This window comes from Triturus cristatus, chromosome 1_2 (assembly GCF_964204655.1).
Source record: "Triturus cristatus chromosome 1_2, aTriCri1.1, whole genome shotgun sequence".
Lineage (NCBI taxonomy): Eukaryota > Metazoa > Chordata > Amphibia > Caudata > Salamandridae > Triturus > Triturus cristatus.
In genome coordinates, this window is record NC_140580.1 from 858,478,946 (window position 1) to 858,493,942 (window position 14,997).

Consider the following 14,997-nt stretch of genomic DNA (forward strand, 5'->3'; position numbering starts at 1 on the left):
CTGTGCAGGCGAAATCTAAAAAGAAAAGCAGATTACTGAATTTGATAAGATGGAAACGTTTGTGTGATAAATACAAGAAGCACTCTTCATAATTTTACGTTTTTGCCGGATAAAGGTGCATGCTGATGGATTATCATTTCGGATCATAATAACAAGTTATCAAATGTTCAGGCCAGGAATGTTTAACGGCAAATGATGTGGCCATCCATACAATGCATTTATGGAGGTGAGGACATCTGCTCAAATGCTGCTGGTTACCATATGGGTACATTTTTTAAATCTCAAGATTTGCCAGTTCATGCTGATATAGTCGGAAAGCATTCTTCAGGCTATTGGGAGGTTTATAAGAAGTCTGGAATCTCAAATTTGAAAAAGAATTAGGAAACCATTTAAGTGAAGGCTCAGTAATTTTCAGAGGAGACGGGCAGTAAACGCCTAGCTGCAAAGGCGATAAATCATCCAACAGTGTGAGTAATTGACTTTGTTCTCAATGCTATAGTTGTACTTGAATAACTGAAAAGCCTCTTAGGAGTGTTTACTGGAACAGATTTGCATTTTTTTCTGGAGCTTCCTTAGAGGTGGCTGCAGGGCAAGAGTTCATCTTCTAAGAACATTGATCTTTCTGAGCAAGAGAAAGTGGACAAAGGCAGTACTAGGAAGGGTCCTTCCATTCCTCTATCCACTCCTTCACTTTCTTTGTGGGCTCACCTCTAGCCCACTTTATCTCTGGAATCAGTTTTCCACAGACGTTTACATTTTAAAATCTTAGGAAATGGATACATTAGATTGCAGTGTTAAAGTACATGCATAAGAAAACCAATAAATTACTATTGAACAAAAATAAAAACAAATTAGGAAATTGACACAGCTTAGAATATAGTCAGTCAAGAGACAATAAGTGTATTTACCATGCCATTTCCCACCAGGTCAAGTGATGAAAAAACAGCTGAAAAATAAAAATAGCAAATTAAATTAATATAATTTGCTCTTATAACCAGAGGGATTTACCAAACTCCATTGATAGAATATAACATTACTTTATTTAAATGTATGCTTCAATTCTGGTGATCATTAGAAAATATTAATTGCAGGAATTGTCACTGCTGAGGCTCAAAAGTGTTGGCATGCCCAGGTGTTGCTATAAGAATTGGGGTCTAATTTAAAATTGAATCCCAAGCAAACAAGAAACTGAAGTTTCCAAAGAGTACACCGTGTGTGAATACGTTGAGCACAACTAAATTTACCCCAGGCACCAAATCTACATCTTGCTGACAGCAAAGAAGGCGAGCTGTATCTTACAACAGAGACTTGCCAAGCCTGCCAGACTGCTTTCAACCTAGAGTGGTTTAACACATTAGCAGATTCCATCTACCCTCCACCAGTGGCACACCAAAGCTCTGTCATCACTAAAACTGCTCTGTGCCCCCTTCTTAATCCAGTGCTGACATGCTTTGGGCAGTTGTCTAGATCTGGCAAATGCAAAGACAAGTAGCAAAATTATCTTCGAAGCCGTGGTCTTCTTCACTTTGTATACCAAGATCATTGGGTACTTGCTGATTATTACTGTCGGACAGGATTAAAACTGTTCTGCGATTCCATAGGTGCCCACTGTTCAAGCCGAACACAGTGCCCAGTTAAACCCAACTGGATCCCAGAGACAATCCTGGATGGCTGGTCACTATATATAAGCAAGGGAACTTGTGCCCATTTCGAGCCTGTTGTTCATTACATTTCATCACAATCGCATTTCCATGTTGGCACTTAATATGGGAACCAGTACTTAAGCTAGTCATTATTCTGGTGATCCGTTGCTCTGATTGGACGGGATTAAGGACTTGTCTCACGGCGTTCACTAGCGGAAGTAGTTGGGGCAATCGTGTGCCACAAGGTTCCAGGCTTGATCGTAGGCTTCCAACACCCCGGGGAGCAGTGGACCCTCCTCCGCTCCTGAAAGGTTCTGCAGCAGTTGCTCCATGCTGGACATACCAATAATCACAGCGTCTCCACATTCTCCCTAGTGAGGAGGAAGAGACCGTTAGTATCAGATTACAACTCTGCCCTTGAATACTTATAATGCACGCTACTTAGCCACTGCAGTGTGTCCTCCATATTTTCTCCCTATGAAATGTACACACAGGCTCCCTAGCAATGAATCCTCCCTATCTTCTGCAGTGCACAGGTTGAAAACATCAGGTCTGCAATCCCTCACCTCTACAATCTTCTATTCCTAGCATTGGACCCTATAACCTAATTCCTTACCCCTTAAGTGCTCGGATCATTCACAATGCAAAGCAGCCCAATCATCCCTTCCACTGCATCTGCACAATACAATAGCATTGCAGCGTAAAGGCAGAGATCCTTATTAAAGTACGATTAATTGTATTTATTCCACTACAGCGTGCAGGCTGCCGTCCTTTGCAAAGCACCCTCTGTACTCCATTGGGGCGGATGACTGGGAAGGGGTCTTTAAATATATCAGTAACTTTGATTCTCGACTTCACAGCATATTGTGGGATCCCCGGCAATAGGTTGCAAGGGATTGGCCTTTAAAAGACACTTATTTTACTGCTTTCCTGCATCACAATTAGGGCTCCCGTTTTTTTTTTTTTTTTACATATCCATCTGTATTTATCTTTGGGCCATTTTATCTGTATGTATCCATATTTATTTTGCGTATAAATAAAGTTGTAAAACTGCACATCTCCATATTTATTTAAGTGATAGAAGCGCTCTCATACTTTAATGTCTGTCGTGTTTTAGCTATTTAAACTGCCAAATATTACATAACAATATATCCGCTGGTAAATACTAGCATTATACCATAAATCTATGTTGACATATGCCGTTATTTAAAGAAATGTCATCCTGTTTTGTAATTTCCCATGCTGTCCATCTGCACAGCTGCTGGCCTATAATTTATGAATTGCAGCATGGAGAGTCACTTAAAAGAAACAAAACTTCCTGTATTTATCAACTTTAAAAAAATAAATGCAGACAAACAGAAAACACTGTTTTCTGTCAGTATTTATCTGTAAAAATCAATAAAAACGGGGAAACTTAATCAAAATTTAGGTTTCCCCCCCAGTGCACACTCCTTTCAAAAGGTGGGCACAGCAGGCAAAGACATCTTCGCAAGTCCCTTGAGTTCAGCAGGCGCAGTCCAGTCTTTGGTGCATCCTCTCTTTGCTGGATCCTCTGTCCAGTCCAGTCGGGATGTGAAGACTGTGTGCCAGGAGTGACACTTTTTTGCCATCTTTGTAGGAGGCGAGGGCTCACTCTTTACAGATCTTCCTGGGGGTTTGACCAAAAACAATCCCAGCCTACCCTTTTTTCACTGAATCCAAGATGGCTCAAGTCTTGGGAGACCTTTCCCTAGTAATGCACCCCTTCATTGATCAGCAATGAGTCTACAGGGAAGCACCATCCTCATTACATACGTTTTTATGGGTAGAGTCCCCCAGCAAGACCTCTTTCTTACCAGCCAGAGGTGGTTGACAGTCCCCTGCAATACACAGACCTTACACCCCTGGCTGTTTAAGAATAAGTCTTCAGACTTTTCGTAAGAGATGTACTTTGCTCATAGCACTGTATAGAAAGTGATGTTTCACAAAGATTGAACCCTATTAATCAGACTGAACTGTACAGGTTAGGAACTGTCGAAAAATGTGAAATGTAACAACATCATTGCCGCTTGACACCACTTCTAAATAACACACTATATATGATCCTACTAGCTAGTGGTTGTATTTAGAATCTATTTTAGTAATATGTAATTCACTCCACCGTTTCTGTAGCAAACTATGATGTTGACTGAAAATCCACAATGCTATGGTTCAATTATTGTCTCTCAAGTCCTTTACTTCACCAGGTTGGTTCTCAGACAAACAGACCTCTAAACGTTTTGGGGGTTCTGAGTGGGGTTACATGTGATTTTATAACCAATATGAAGCTTCAAAAAGGATATGTTACTTACCTTGAACCACCTGTTACTGTGTAGTGCTGTAGATTCACATGCTTTGAAACTCCTGCCATCGTGTGTTGGGTGCAGATGTTTGCAAGCTATTTTTTCAAATTTGTTTTCACTTCATAAGGTATGCTTTGACTCAACTCTTAGCCCACAATGCACAAGAACACAGGCTCCACCTCAGATTGTTTTCTGCTTAGCGGGTGACTAGTGTAAGTCGAGGACTGTTGTACTACGACTAAGTGGAAGTTATCCATTATGAAGAAATCTGTAGTCAACGCCTCAGAGATGTGGGTGCATTTGAAAGGGCAGCACTACACGCAGATGGTTAGAGGACAAGTACTATTTTATGTTCGTACCACGTGTAGCTGGAGATGCACATGGTCTTCACAGACTATAAAGCAGTTCCTCACTTAAGTGGTAGCTAGCAAGCTGAAGCCAAAGATGTTTGAAACTATGTTCTCAGCAACATCATAAGTCTACCTAGAATGACATTACGTTTCCAGGCAGGGACTAAAGGCGTCTTAAAAGAGACGACTCTTGAGGCTCTCCATAAAGGACGTGATAACCGGAATCTTGAAAAGAATGAATGCTTTCTATTCTGCATATAGTTTGATGTAGATGGATAGATACCGATCATTCTTTTTGAAAATGCAACAAATAATGCTCTGTACAGAGACTTTGCGAGGGTCGATGTGCTACCAATGCAGTAGCGGACACGTCTTTTCCACTTAGCTACATAACAAGCAAGTGTGGTAGGGCTATGTGCCTCGTGCAGGAACTGCATACACGCCTCTGGAATTCTAAGGTAATCAAACAGTAGAACCTTAAGTGCAAGATAGTTAGCACAGTTGACAAACGTCTTGGTGTCTGAAAGGACCTTGATGCTGAATCTGGTCTGGCCTCAGCTGTAGCTTTTAGTGAATGTGGGTACCTAGAGGCAACGTTTTGGTGTTTTATGTGGTGCTAAACAGATCGATGGTGGGAGGGCCCCATTGGCAAAAGTAGTTTTTGAGGACCGGCGATTCATTTTGCACTGGACATGTTGCTGAGTACTGCTTAGCAGGTCCACAAAGACTGTCCACCCCTGGCAGATGCTTTGCCACAAGCTGGATGTGGTGCTGAAGGGTCCAATGCCAGATGCCCAAGACATTGCAGACAGTGTGTCTAAATGATTGCCTCCTCGTTTCTGGACGTAATACATCCCTGCCACATTGTATGACATTATGAGGACTGTTTTGCCTCAAATGAGTTTTTAAAATGCATTGCAAGCTAGATCGCTTGTTATGAGTTCCACATGGTTGATACAGTAACTGTTGTTGTGGTGTCCCGGTGACCTGTACAGTCATGTGATTGAGGTTTGCTCCCCAACCTACGAGTAAGGCATCTGTGAGAATGGTCACCTGCGGAAGTGGGACAGGAAAAGACCTGGTCAGCAACAAGTTTTGTTACATTCCACCCTTATTGCTCTGAATTGTGACCTGTTCCAAAACTAGATCTTCCCAGTGACCCTCCGCTTGTGAACATTAGCTAGTGAGGCACAGTTTGGCACTGACTGAGGCATTGTCAGATCAAACACTCACTGCCAACTGTTCTATCATCAATGGACAAGTTCCCCTTGGTAATTCAGAATCACTTGCTGGGAGCAGTATGCTGCTGGGAAGTGGACATGATCAGGGCAAGCAGAGAGAATACGGTTAGTGAGCAGCTGAATGGAGTAGGTGGGTGTTGTGAGCGACTGGATGCAGAGAGGGATGGATGTGATGGTGGCAGGCAGCTAGGGAGGGTGGTGGCAGGCAGAGCCGCTTCTGTGAGAATGAAAGTGGAACAGTGGCTGCTTTAGATGCTCAACTGCTGAGAGTAAGCTGCTCTGAGTGAATGAGCTCTGTACCTTGAGCTTAGAGTGATGGTATATCCAGCGCAGCGCGGCGGCAGTCAGGCTTGGCTTCTTGGCACCATAGGCCACCTCAAGAGCTCTCTCCACTAGCTCAACGCCCCGGAAATACTCCTCCTTCCAGTATCTGCAGACAGAAAAAGAGAGTTAGGCCCACTGGGTCTAATAGTGTTGCTCAACCCAAACTGTTTTTGTTACAGATTAATACATAAACCATGCTTTTTAAATAAACTAATCCACCTTATTCTTAAATATTCTGCAGATCAGTCGTTGTAAAAGTATTCAATACTTTGCATAACTTTAACCTTCTCTATTGTTCAACAAGACTGCAGTTTTTGTTCCATTCCTTGTGCTCACTAACGACAGATATTGTACCATTCTAAAGTGCCCCTGTCCCCTTGTCTGCTGGGACAGCTCCTCCATCTTGTCCAAGTCTTTAACTCTAAACCTATCTTTTCCTTCTGAAACTGCCTCTCACAGTGGACCATGTGATTACAGTCTTACAGGGGTTACTGGTTCTACCCCTAGTCTCGTTCTTTTACACCCTAAACCTCACCTTTACTCGTTCACTACTCTACTTATCTCCGCTTTCACAAACATGCCTGTTGCTTTCGCCTTACTGCACGACAGCCCTGCCATCTTCCATGACGCTCCACGATTTTAATGTTACCCCTCCCCTCTCTTCTGCTCACTACAGCGTCAGTGTCATCCTCGGGATTATCAAATTTAGCTCCACTTTACTTCCACTCTCTCTCCAGAATCTTTATACTCTGAACTGGCTGATACACTACTGCAGTGTAAAATACCAAAGGGAGAGGAATGGGAAGGAGAGAATGGAGGGGGAGAAAGTGAGAGAAGAGGGAAAGAGACTGTCTTTTTGTCTGTTCAGTAAAATGTTCCCGGTTTAAACAATACCCTTCCTTTTCTTCTTGTCTCACATCATCAAAGTCTTTCTCCTTGAAATCGGTGACTTACTTCTGCTACGCGAATTAACTCTACTTCCGCCGCAGGTGGCCACAACTTAGTTCATCCTCTGAGGAAGAGGCTTGTATAATTTTTCACCAAGCTCACTTCTAAAAGATGGAGAAGTTACCAAACGGGCGACCACATTTTTGAGGCAGCAAGCATGTTTCAGATGGAAGGAACGGCCATTGCTCCCTTGGGAGAGGCTTTAACTTTTAGGGCGAAACACATTGGTTACAGGGCTAGGACACTGAACACTGTGTGCACATTTCTTACCCGATAAGAACTGGAAACATAATCCTTGACCCACCACAACATGGGGTACTTCATGCATATGCTGTAGGAATGAAGGAACAATGGCTTCTGCCATGAACATTAATGAGATGGTCCTGTGGCAAGGAAACAAGAGAGGTAAAAGGGACAGGAAGTCTGCATCTCAGGCCCAACAACGAAATGGCAGTAGGTGGCTCTTGAAGTAACATCCCCAATCCTATCAGGAGTGAGTGCTCCTGAAAGAGGGTGGAATGAAAAAGCTACTACTGTGGGGCATTGGGACTGAAGTATACAAACAGTGATGGACTGAATGCTCGAATCAATATCAGCCACTGATAATTAGTCAGGGCTGCATCACAGTCAATTGTTATTTTGCACACTAAGCCACCTCAACTTAGACCCAGCCATATGCAAATCAGTCCTCACCCTGCTTCCATAGGAACAGTCTAGTCCAAACTGCCAAGGCAGGTCCTGCCTGAACTAGACGCCTTGAACTCAACAGTGGCTTTGCCAGTATTTAATTTGTAAAATATTAAGTGCCAGGGCCCTCCCAGGAGGCCATTGCAGCTTGTACCATCCACTGCTCCTGCCAGTGCTGCCTATTACTGTATCAAACTAACTATCACACTCCTACAAGTGTGACAGTTCAGACTATTGTAGGCCCCCAAATCTATACAAATAGCTTATGTATGCTGAAATAATAAATAACTGTTGGTATGCTCATCTTTAAATTAGTCAAACCGAGCTACCATGTTGCAGACTGACATAAGAGCCGGTGTTGACAATGAAGTGTTGGGGCCGAGCAACGAAAACCACTGGCTCAAATTAAGCACCTGGCTTCACCCTTTTTAAGGCACGTCAGACAGGTGTCGCTAAGGTCTAGTGGCACAGTGAGCACGGGACCCACATCTGGGCATACCTGTTGCACTTATGGCATTGCACTGAAGTATACAAAAAAGTAATGGATGGAATTGTTGAATTAATCTCAGCCACTGGTAATTACTCAGGACCACATCCCAATCCTTCATTATTTTGCACAGCAGGCCACCTCAGTCTGGACCTAACCATACACAAATCCGTCTTGACCCTACTACAATAGAAAAAGTGCAGCTAGAACTACCATGCCCCTTCTTTCCTGAATAGGAACAGAAGCAATCCTAGACTGTTTCACACTGATTGGGGTTCATCATTCGGGTGTAGCTTGGTTCCAGTGGTACAGTGAGCAAAAAACCCACATCTGGGCATACCCATCACTCATAAGAATTTAAAGTTGGAGTGGCACCATAACCTTAAATTCTGGTCCCACTGGCTGCACGAGTAGGACCACTGGGTTCTCCCATTTCATGGTTGCTCTCACCAATTCAAAATACTTGTTACAACTGCCCCGTTTTCAACATGACTGCCTGTAATTTGGTATCTACAGCAATGCCATGCGAGTGCTTGAAGCATTCCGGCCAATGCTACCTCTTTAAAACCATAAAAATGATAACTGTACTCTCATATGGCCTCTAGCCTGACCTGTCTCTGCAAGACACAGATTCCACATGGATACTGCCCGTTGACTACTGATTGAACCTTCTTGATTGCCATTACATCTTCACGCACATTCTCTAGGGCATCATAAGAAGTTAGCCAAATGGTCTTCCAAAATCTTTACGCTTAAACTTACTGAGGCAGCTGGCAAGAGGGTACACCTGCAAGAAAGACAGGAGAGTGGACATGCAAAAACAAAGTTGGAAGGTCCAATTGTTGAAAAAGCTATCGTCCTATTCAAGATCCTGCTTTGGCATAATGATGCCACTTCTATTAGGTACTTCTGTTAGGAAACATTTTAAGGGTTTTCACAATGATTCTGCAAAGACAAAATTCTCAGTTTTGGAAGAGAGGGAAGGCACAAAACTCTTTGAAGAAATGTGTGGGTGAAATGTTTTGCAGTATTTTTGGATGATTGCTGCATATGTTATATGATACTGTTCATAATGAATTTGTGCTGAGAAGACTGTGTATGTTTAAGCACAGTGTGCATTAGGTGCAGTGCAGAATTTGGGCACCAGCACTTATTTTTGGGATCTAAGACTTGTCTTTCATTATCAGACGTTGACCCAGAGCAAGAAAGTAAAAGGAGACAAGCATTGGCATAGCCAATAGGTCTCACTTTTGGGACCTTATAAGTATTTAGTTTTGCAGCACAATATCCTTGGTGCAACAACATCAGCTGTTGCATGGCTAAACCTTGTACCTTATAAGTGTTTAGTCATGCAACAGTTGATGTTGTTGCACCAAGGATATTGTGCTGCATAACTAAATACTTATAAGGTCCCAAAAGCGAGACCTATTGGCAATGCCAATGCTTGTTTTAAATGGATTGTCTCTCTGCCGGTTTGTTATGTAGGCCTGTATAATGCTCTCTTGTAGCCTTAACTGATGGAATGAGCTTTGCATGTGTTGGTTAAACTGTTGCGCTTTCAAACATTTTGATACGTGTGGGATAATGGGCAGCAGATCGCTCAATTTATTTTAAGATATTTTAATTTAATTGATTTACCATTTTATATTTGTTTTAGGTTGGTGTTCTGTGTTTGCTGTATTGATTTAATTAATTGCTATTTATTGTAGATTTTTATATTTGTAAATTGCTTATCTCAATGAATTGAATAATGTGCAATATTTCTGTAAGAATGCATTTCTTGGAAATAAAGAGTTTGATCTGATTGTATGTAGCAAACATATATTCCTGTTCTTCTGAGGCCACCCTCCTCACTGACTATAAAGATGGTTCTATATTTTGAATGAGGCCATACAAATTGCACAGAAAGGTATACTTTGCAAAAGTCTATGAAATGTGTTGCAGCTTCACAAAAGCTTGCAATCTTTGTTATGCCACTATGAAAATCATGAAATGTGGGGAAATATATGTCATCAGCAAGTCCCGTACTGGTTGCAGGCAGCAAAGAAGACATGGGCACAGACCAGGCTACGTGCAAGTAGCAGCTTTACAGGCAGGTAACTGAGTTGCATTACGTTAGGAGTCACGAGATGCGTGTGTTTTACGGTAAACGTGAAATATAATGACAGTGCAAACTGATTAACTGTAATTTTGCTGCAGAGCATGACATGCACAATCACGACAATGCCCCAAATCTTGGATAGATATCCGATGCCTAAACGGGAGAGGTTCCGAGGACAGTGAAAGAAGTAAAGAAATGAGAGTGGTGGTGCAGTGGGGGAATAAAAATGTGAAGGAGACGCGTGAACTAGCCTATGTTCGCATTAAAGTCTGACGAGCGTGGGAGCTAAACGCCATAAAGACAGTGAGATGCGAGTGCGATCTCAATGAAAGATAGGGCTTATGGCCTAATCACAGCGCAGTGTTGGTTAAGGGAATCTCATAGGTAAAGCACAGTGGCTTGCATGGACAGGCTGACGCGCAATGCAAACTCGTCCCAACTGTGTGTAGTCCAAACGGAAACCCCAACAGTAGACTGGGCAACCAGTGTGAAAACAGCTAAGCAGGGGTGGAGAAAGTTAATACAACTGGACGCTAATTGTAACAAATTAAAGAATTAAATCAAAAAGGGCACTGTGCAACAAGTTACCGTACAGTGAAAAAGATCTAAGAGTGCTTAATGGTGTAACGTTATATACAGTGATTATATGCCAAATGCGACGAAAAGAAACACACAACAAGCACCAGAAAATGTCTACTGTCTGAGGCGGCATTGGCTTAGTCGGAAGTGAATTGCTCCTTGAAGAATTCACATCAGATGCTTCCGAAGTTAAGAATAACAAGCGAACGAGGAGGGAGGGGTGAGAAGGGGGGGGGGGGGTAGTGAGAGCAGACAGCAAGGGGGTGGAGGAGGCTTAATGAGCCATGACAGAAAGGCAGATGGCGACTGCGGGCGTGCACGCTCACTCAAGCTTTAGGCCACCAAAAGCCTCTCGTGGCACTTTTAAAAGCCACTTACTAAATGTCTCGAAGAGACAGCATGCGCTGTCTCAGGCGAGACCTAAAAAATAAAACAGCAATGACAAGGGATATAGGACATATGAAAGGACCTGCAAGAGTGTGGTTAAGACAAGTGTACACTGGTGGAACAAAGAGTCATGTGGTAAAACCAAAACTAGACTGCCTTGGTCTTCAACAACATCTGTAAGTGGCAGCAGGGTGATAAGAAAATCTTTGCGCCCCTGCACTGAGGCGTATATAAGCACCACTTTTGCACAGTGATTTCAGTTTCTTTTTTCCATGTGTTCGACATGAATCTGCACCTCCTCTTCTGAACTTATATCTGTTCTTCACTAGTTTCCTCAACTGTATTTTCAGTGACAGCGTGCTAGGGACATAGACCCCTCCTCACCACATGAAAACGACAAGCTGTGCTGCACATATCTGTCACGGACCCGCCTGAATTCTGTCTTTGGTAACTTAGATGGAAGCATGATTCGAAATTTTGTGACAAATACTTCCCGATGCAGCTGAAGGCCATCAGGGAGCGGGAGACACATTTGTATGTGGCATAGTACAACAAATTCGGTAGGTAGTCCCCGGGTCTCCATACCTGGGTAAGTCCAAGACGAAGTCCATGGATAAAACCCTGTATAAACACAAGAAGTCCATACAGGAGTCCTCTTTCCCGTCTCTCACGATCCAAGGAGAGGTAGCCTAATTGGCACTCCTAAGACCATGATCTAATTGTCCAACTCTGATCCCATGCCACAGCTGGAACCGATGTGCCTGAATTTACCTGGCCATCCTCAACCCCGCAGTAGGAGGAGGGTTTCAAAGAGGCAAGGCTGCAACTATAAGGTATGTTTCAGGTTCCCCAGGAGTGCCTTAGAGCTCCATGGATCTGCTGGAGTCTCCAGTTGGACTTCCACTGGCAGGGCCTCCCTTGATAACAACTGACACCACCAGTGGGCTTCAAATGGTGCATGGGATACGTGTTTGGCTGAAATGTGTTAACCGTACACCATGATAAGCCCACGATAGGCCAAAGAAAGCATTCAGTTATGGACCATTCCCTTAACACTACTAGGACGGACTGCACCAAAAAACTACGCGGTCAGGTACGCAGTGGACTGTCTCCACACGAACCATACTCAGAACGTAGGGCTGGTTGTCTCATCGTATAATAGCGTACTATATACAAGGACAGTGAGATTAACACTTTGATGAATTTTAAACTTTTGATTCATATAGCATGCAAAATAAATGGTTATGAAATTATAAAGGTCGTGTTTATATTTGAGATATTTGTTACGGAGATCTTGAAAAGAGGCAGCAAGTATTGAAATAATGTATTGAAAAATAATTTTTCCAATATTAATTCACGTGTTATTGTTGACTAAGCACCATAAAGGTAGAGTTGTCCCACCAGAGTCGTTATCTCTATCTGATAAAATTGCCTAAACTCTAGAAAGTTATTTGGCCACCCTCTATACAGATCTTTATTACAGAGTAGAGTTGAGGTAGATGACGACCAAAGTTTCATTACAAAATTAGTACGGCACAGCCATGGTTGGGGAGGACTCCACGGCAGTGGATTTGCCTCGGCAACAGAGTTTCTATACAGACACCATACAGGACGTTCACAATGTTCCAAGTGACGAGGATGATGAGAAGGCATACAATTTGTTACCTCCCCTTACTATACTGATGATGGTCTGTTTTTAGACCTTCAAAATGCTAGTGGTCATGATACTTCAGCAGAGAGTAAACTGGACTATACAGTTGCCTTCCTGGAGAAAACAACTGCATTACCTTAGGGGTCTCGAGGGCTGCAGATGTGTCAGAACTACAATTGCCAACCTTGGAAACTAAAGCCAATTTGCTTACACATATTTTGCAACCTGGCCCTTCAACTTCAGAGCCTTTGCTACCTTTCAAGGAAGAACTGACAGGCACTCTGACTGTGGCGTGGTCAAAACCATGCTCAGCGCCACTAAGTTACCCCGTCACTCGGTGCTATAGACCTGTTCTGGGTGATCGCACTTTCGAGACACAGCATCCATCATAGGACATTCACTTACCACAAGCTTTCACCATCAAAGTAAACCCAAATATTTTTCCTGCTGCTTTTCCTGAAAGAGTCTTGAAGCGCACTGATGCATTTACCAAGATGATGTTGTCCTCTGCCAATTTAGCACTACAGTCCCCTAATGCTATCAGCTAGTTTGGGAGGTACACTTATGCCCTCTTGGATATGGTGAGTGAGATCTTACCCGAAGTGCCTGAGGAATATCTTTGCCCAGACAGTGCACGGAGGACAGGATGCGGCCAAGAACATTATGCGGGCAGAGGTGCGGGCCAAAGGCTGTGAGGGCCACTAGTGTGGCAATATACAGTTACACCTGTGCAGGCATCCCTCAAAGATATGCCCTTTGATGGCAATACACTGTCTGGAGAGAAGGCAGACTGAGCTTTGGAGCAGTTCAAAGATAGCTGTGCTATAACCCACTGCCTGGGCTTGCTCTCCACAGCTTGCCAGTAACATCACCAATACCAGAAATTCAAGTGATATTTCTGGGGCCTGGCTTACAACCAGAGGTAGCTCTTTCGAGGCTTAAGAAGGAGTGATTATGGTAGATGATGGGGCCACCAACAAGGCCATCTTCATTGACCCTGCCAAGTCCTTCTGATTCCCCATCAAGGTCACCTGAAGCTAGTAGAGTTGAAGAATAAGCTTTTATTTTCCCAACAAACAGGGCCACTGGGTCCTGATGGCTGCCCATCATAGTTACACCATTCCGCTTCGGTCCACCTCCCTCCAGTTCTTCCTATTTTCACCCAGACTTAGGCAAAACATGCCTCCAACCGTGACAAATGGGTTCATTCATTGCTGGTAAAAGGGGGCAGCAGAGAGAGTCAGAGAAGGAAAAGGGCAATAGATGCGTCTCCTGTTGCTTGGTGCCCAAAAAGGAAAGTAGGCTTGGACTGAGAACAAAATTCAAATGCTGACATCGGTACTGGATAGTGTCCTGGACTTGCTGAACGTGTACTTTCATGTACCTATCTTGAATCTAAAAGGTTTTTCCACCACCTGGTAAAGGGACCATTTCAGTTCACTATCATGCCATTTGGCCTCACCTCTCCCCACAGTTATTTATGAAAGAGAAGACGATGGTCATGCCCATAATCACAGGTTGGGAGTACACTTATGCTGGCACATTGATAACTGAATGCTGAAGGTGGGATAGTCAGTGTCATGGACTTTCTATGCACGACCATCTTGCTACTACCTTGTCTGGGGTTCTTCATCAACAAGACAAAATTACATCTTTCACTAGTGCAGAGAAGACCCTATACGGGTGCAGCTCTGGACACCGTGGCATTCAAACCTTTTTCTGCCCCTGCAGAAAGTCCAGGGCATTCAGGATAGGATGCTGTTATTTTTATCTTAATCCTGTGTTACATCCCGGACGGTTCTGAGGCTACTTGGTCTCCTGGCCTTGTGTATCCTGGTAGTGCCTCGTGTACATTAGTCCATGTGGCCTCTTCAATGAACTCCCACTTTTAATGGGCTTAGCACTAGGAGTGCCTCTCAGACCACATCTGTGGGACCTTCAGAGGTGGATAAAGGATTCCAACCTGACTTACTGGAGACCATTCTCACTAACCCAATCCAGAGCTCACAGTGGGGACAAATGTATTTGTTCCAGACTGGGGGGGGGGGGGGGGCACTTGGATGTGGTGGAGATCAAAGGCCTTTCATCTCAGATGGGCAGCAGCATTCGACACAGTCTCTCACCGCACCCTAATACGCAGACTCCACAACGCAGGGATCCGGGACAAGGCCCTCGACTGGACCCACTCCTTCCTCTCCAGCAGAATGCAGCGGGTCAGACTCCCAACCCCCCCACCTCCCTTTCCTCTCTGACCCTACACCAACCACCTGCGGAGTCC

At 43.7% G+C, this 14,997-nt stretch overlaps 1 protein-coding gene across 1 annotated transcript in view; it reads right to left on the reverse strand.

Annotated features, from left to right (window-relative positions):
• Positions 1–1,021: 1,021 nt before the first annotated feature.
• The window catches only part of LOC146868165 (aflatoxin B1 aldehyde reductase member 2-like), a 270,736-nt gene continuing 256,760 nt past the window's right edge, over positions 1,022–14,997 (reverse strand). Inside the window, exons 6-7 of the mRNA XM_085609064.1 lie at positions 5,856–5,985; positions 1,022–2,014 (exon numbers count right to left, since the gene is read on the reverse strand). Coding sequence (XP_085465190.1) covers positions 1,853–2,014; positions 5,856–5,985 — 292 coding nt within the window. The 3' untranslated portion in view covers positions 1,022–1,852. The remainder of the gene's footprint in view (positions 2,015–5,855; positions 5,986–14,997) is intronic.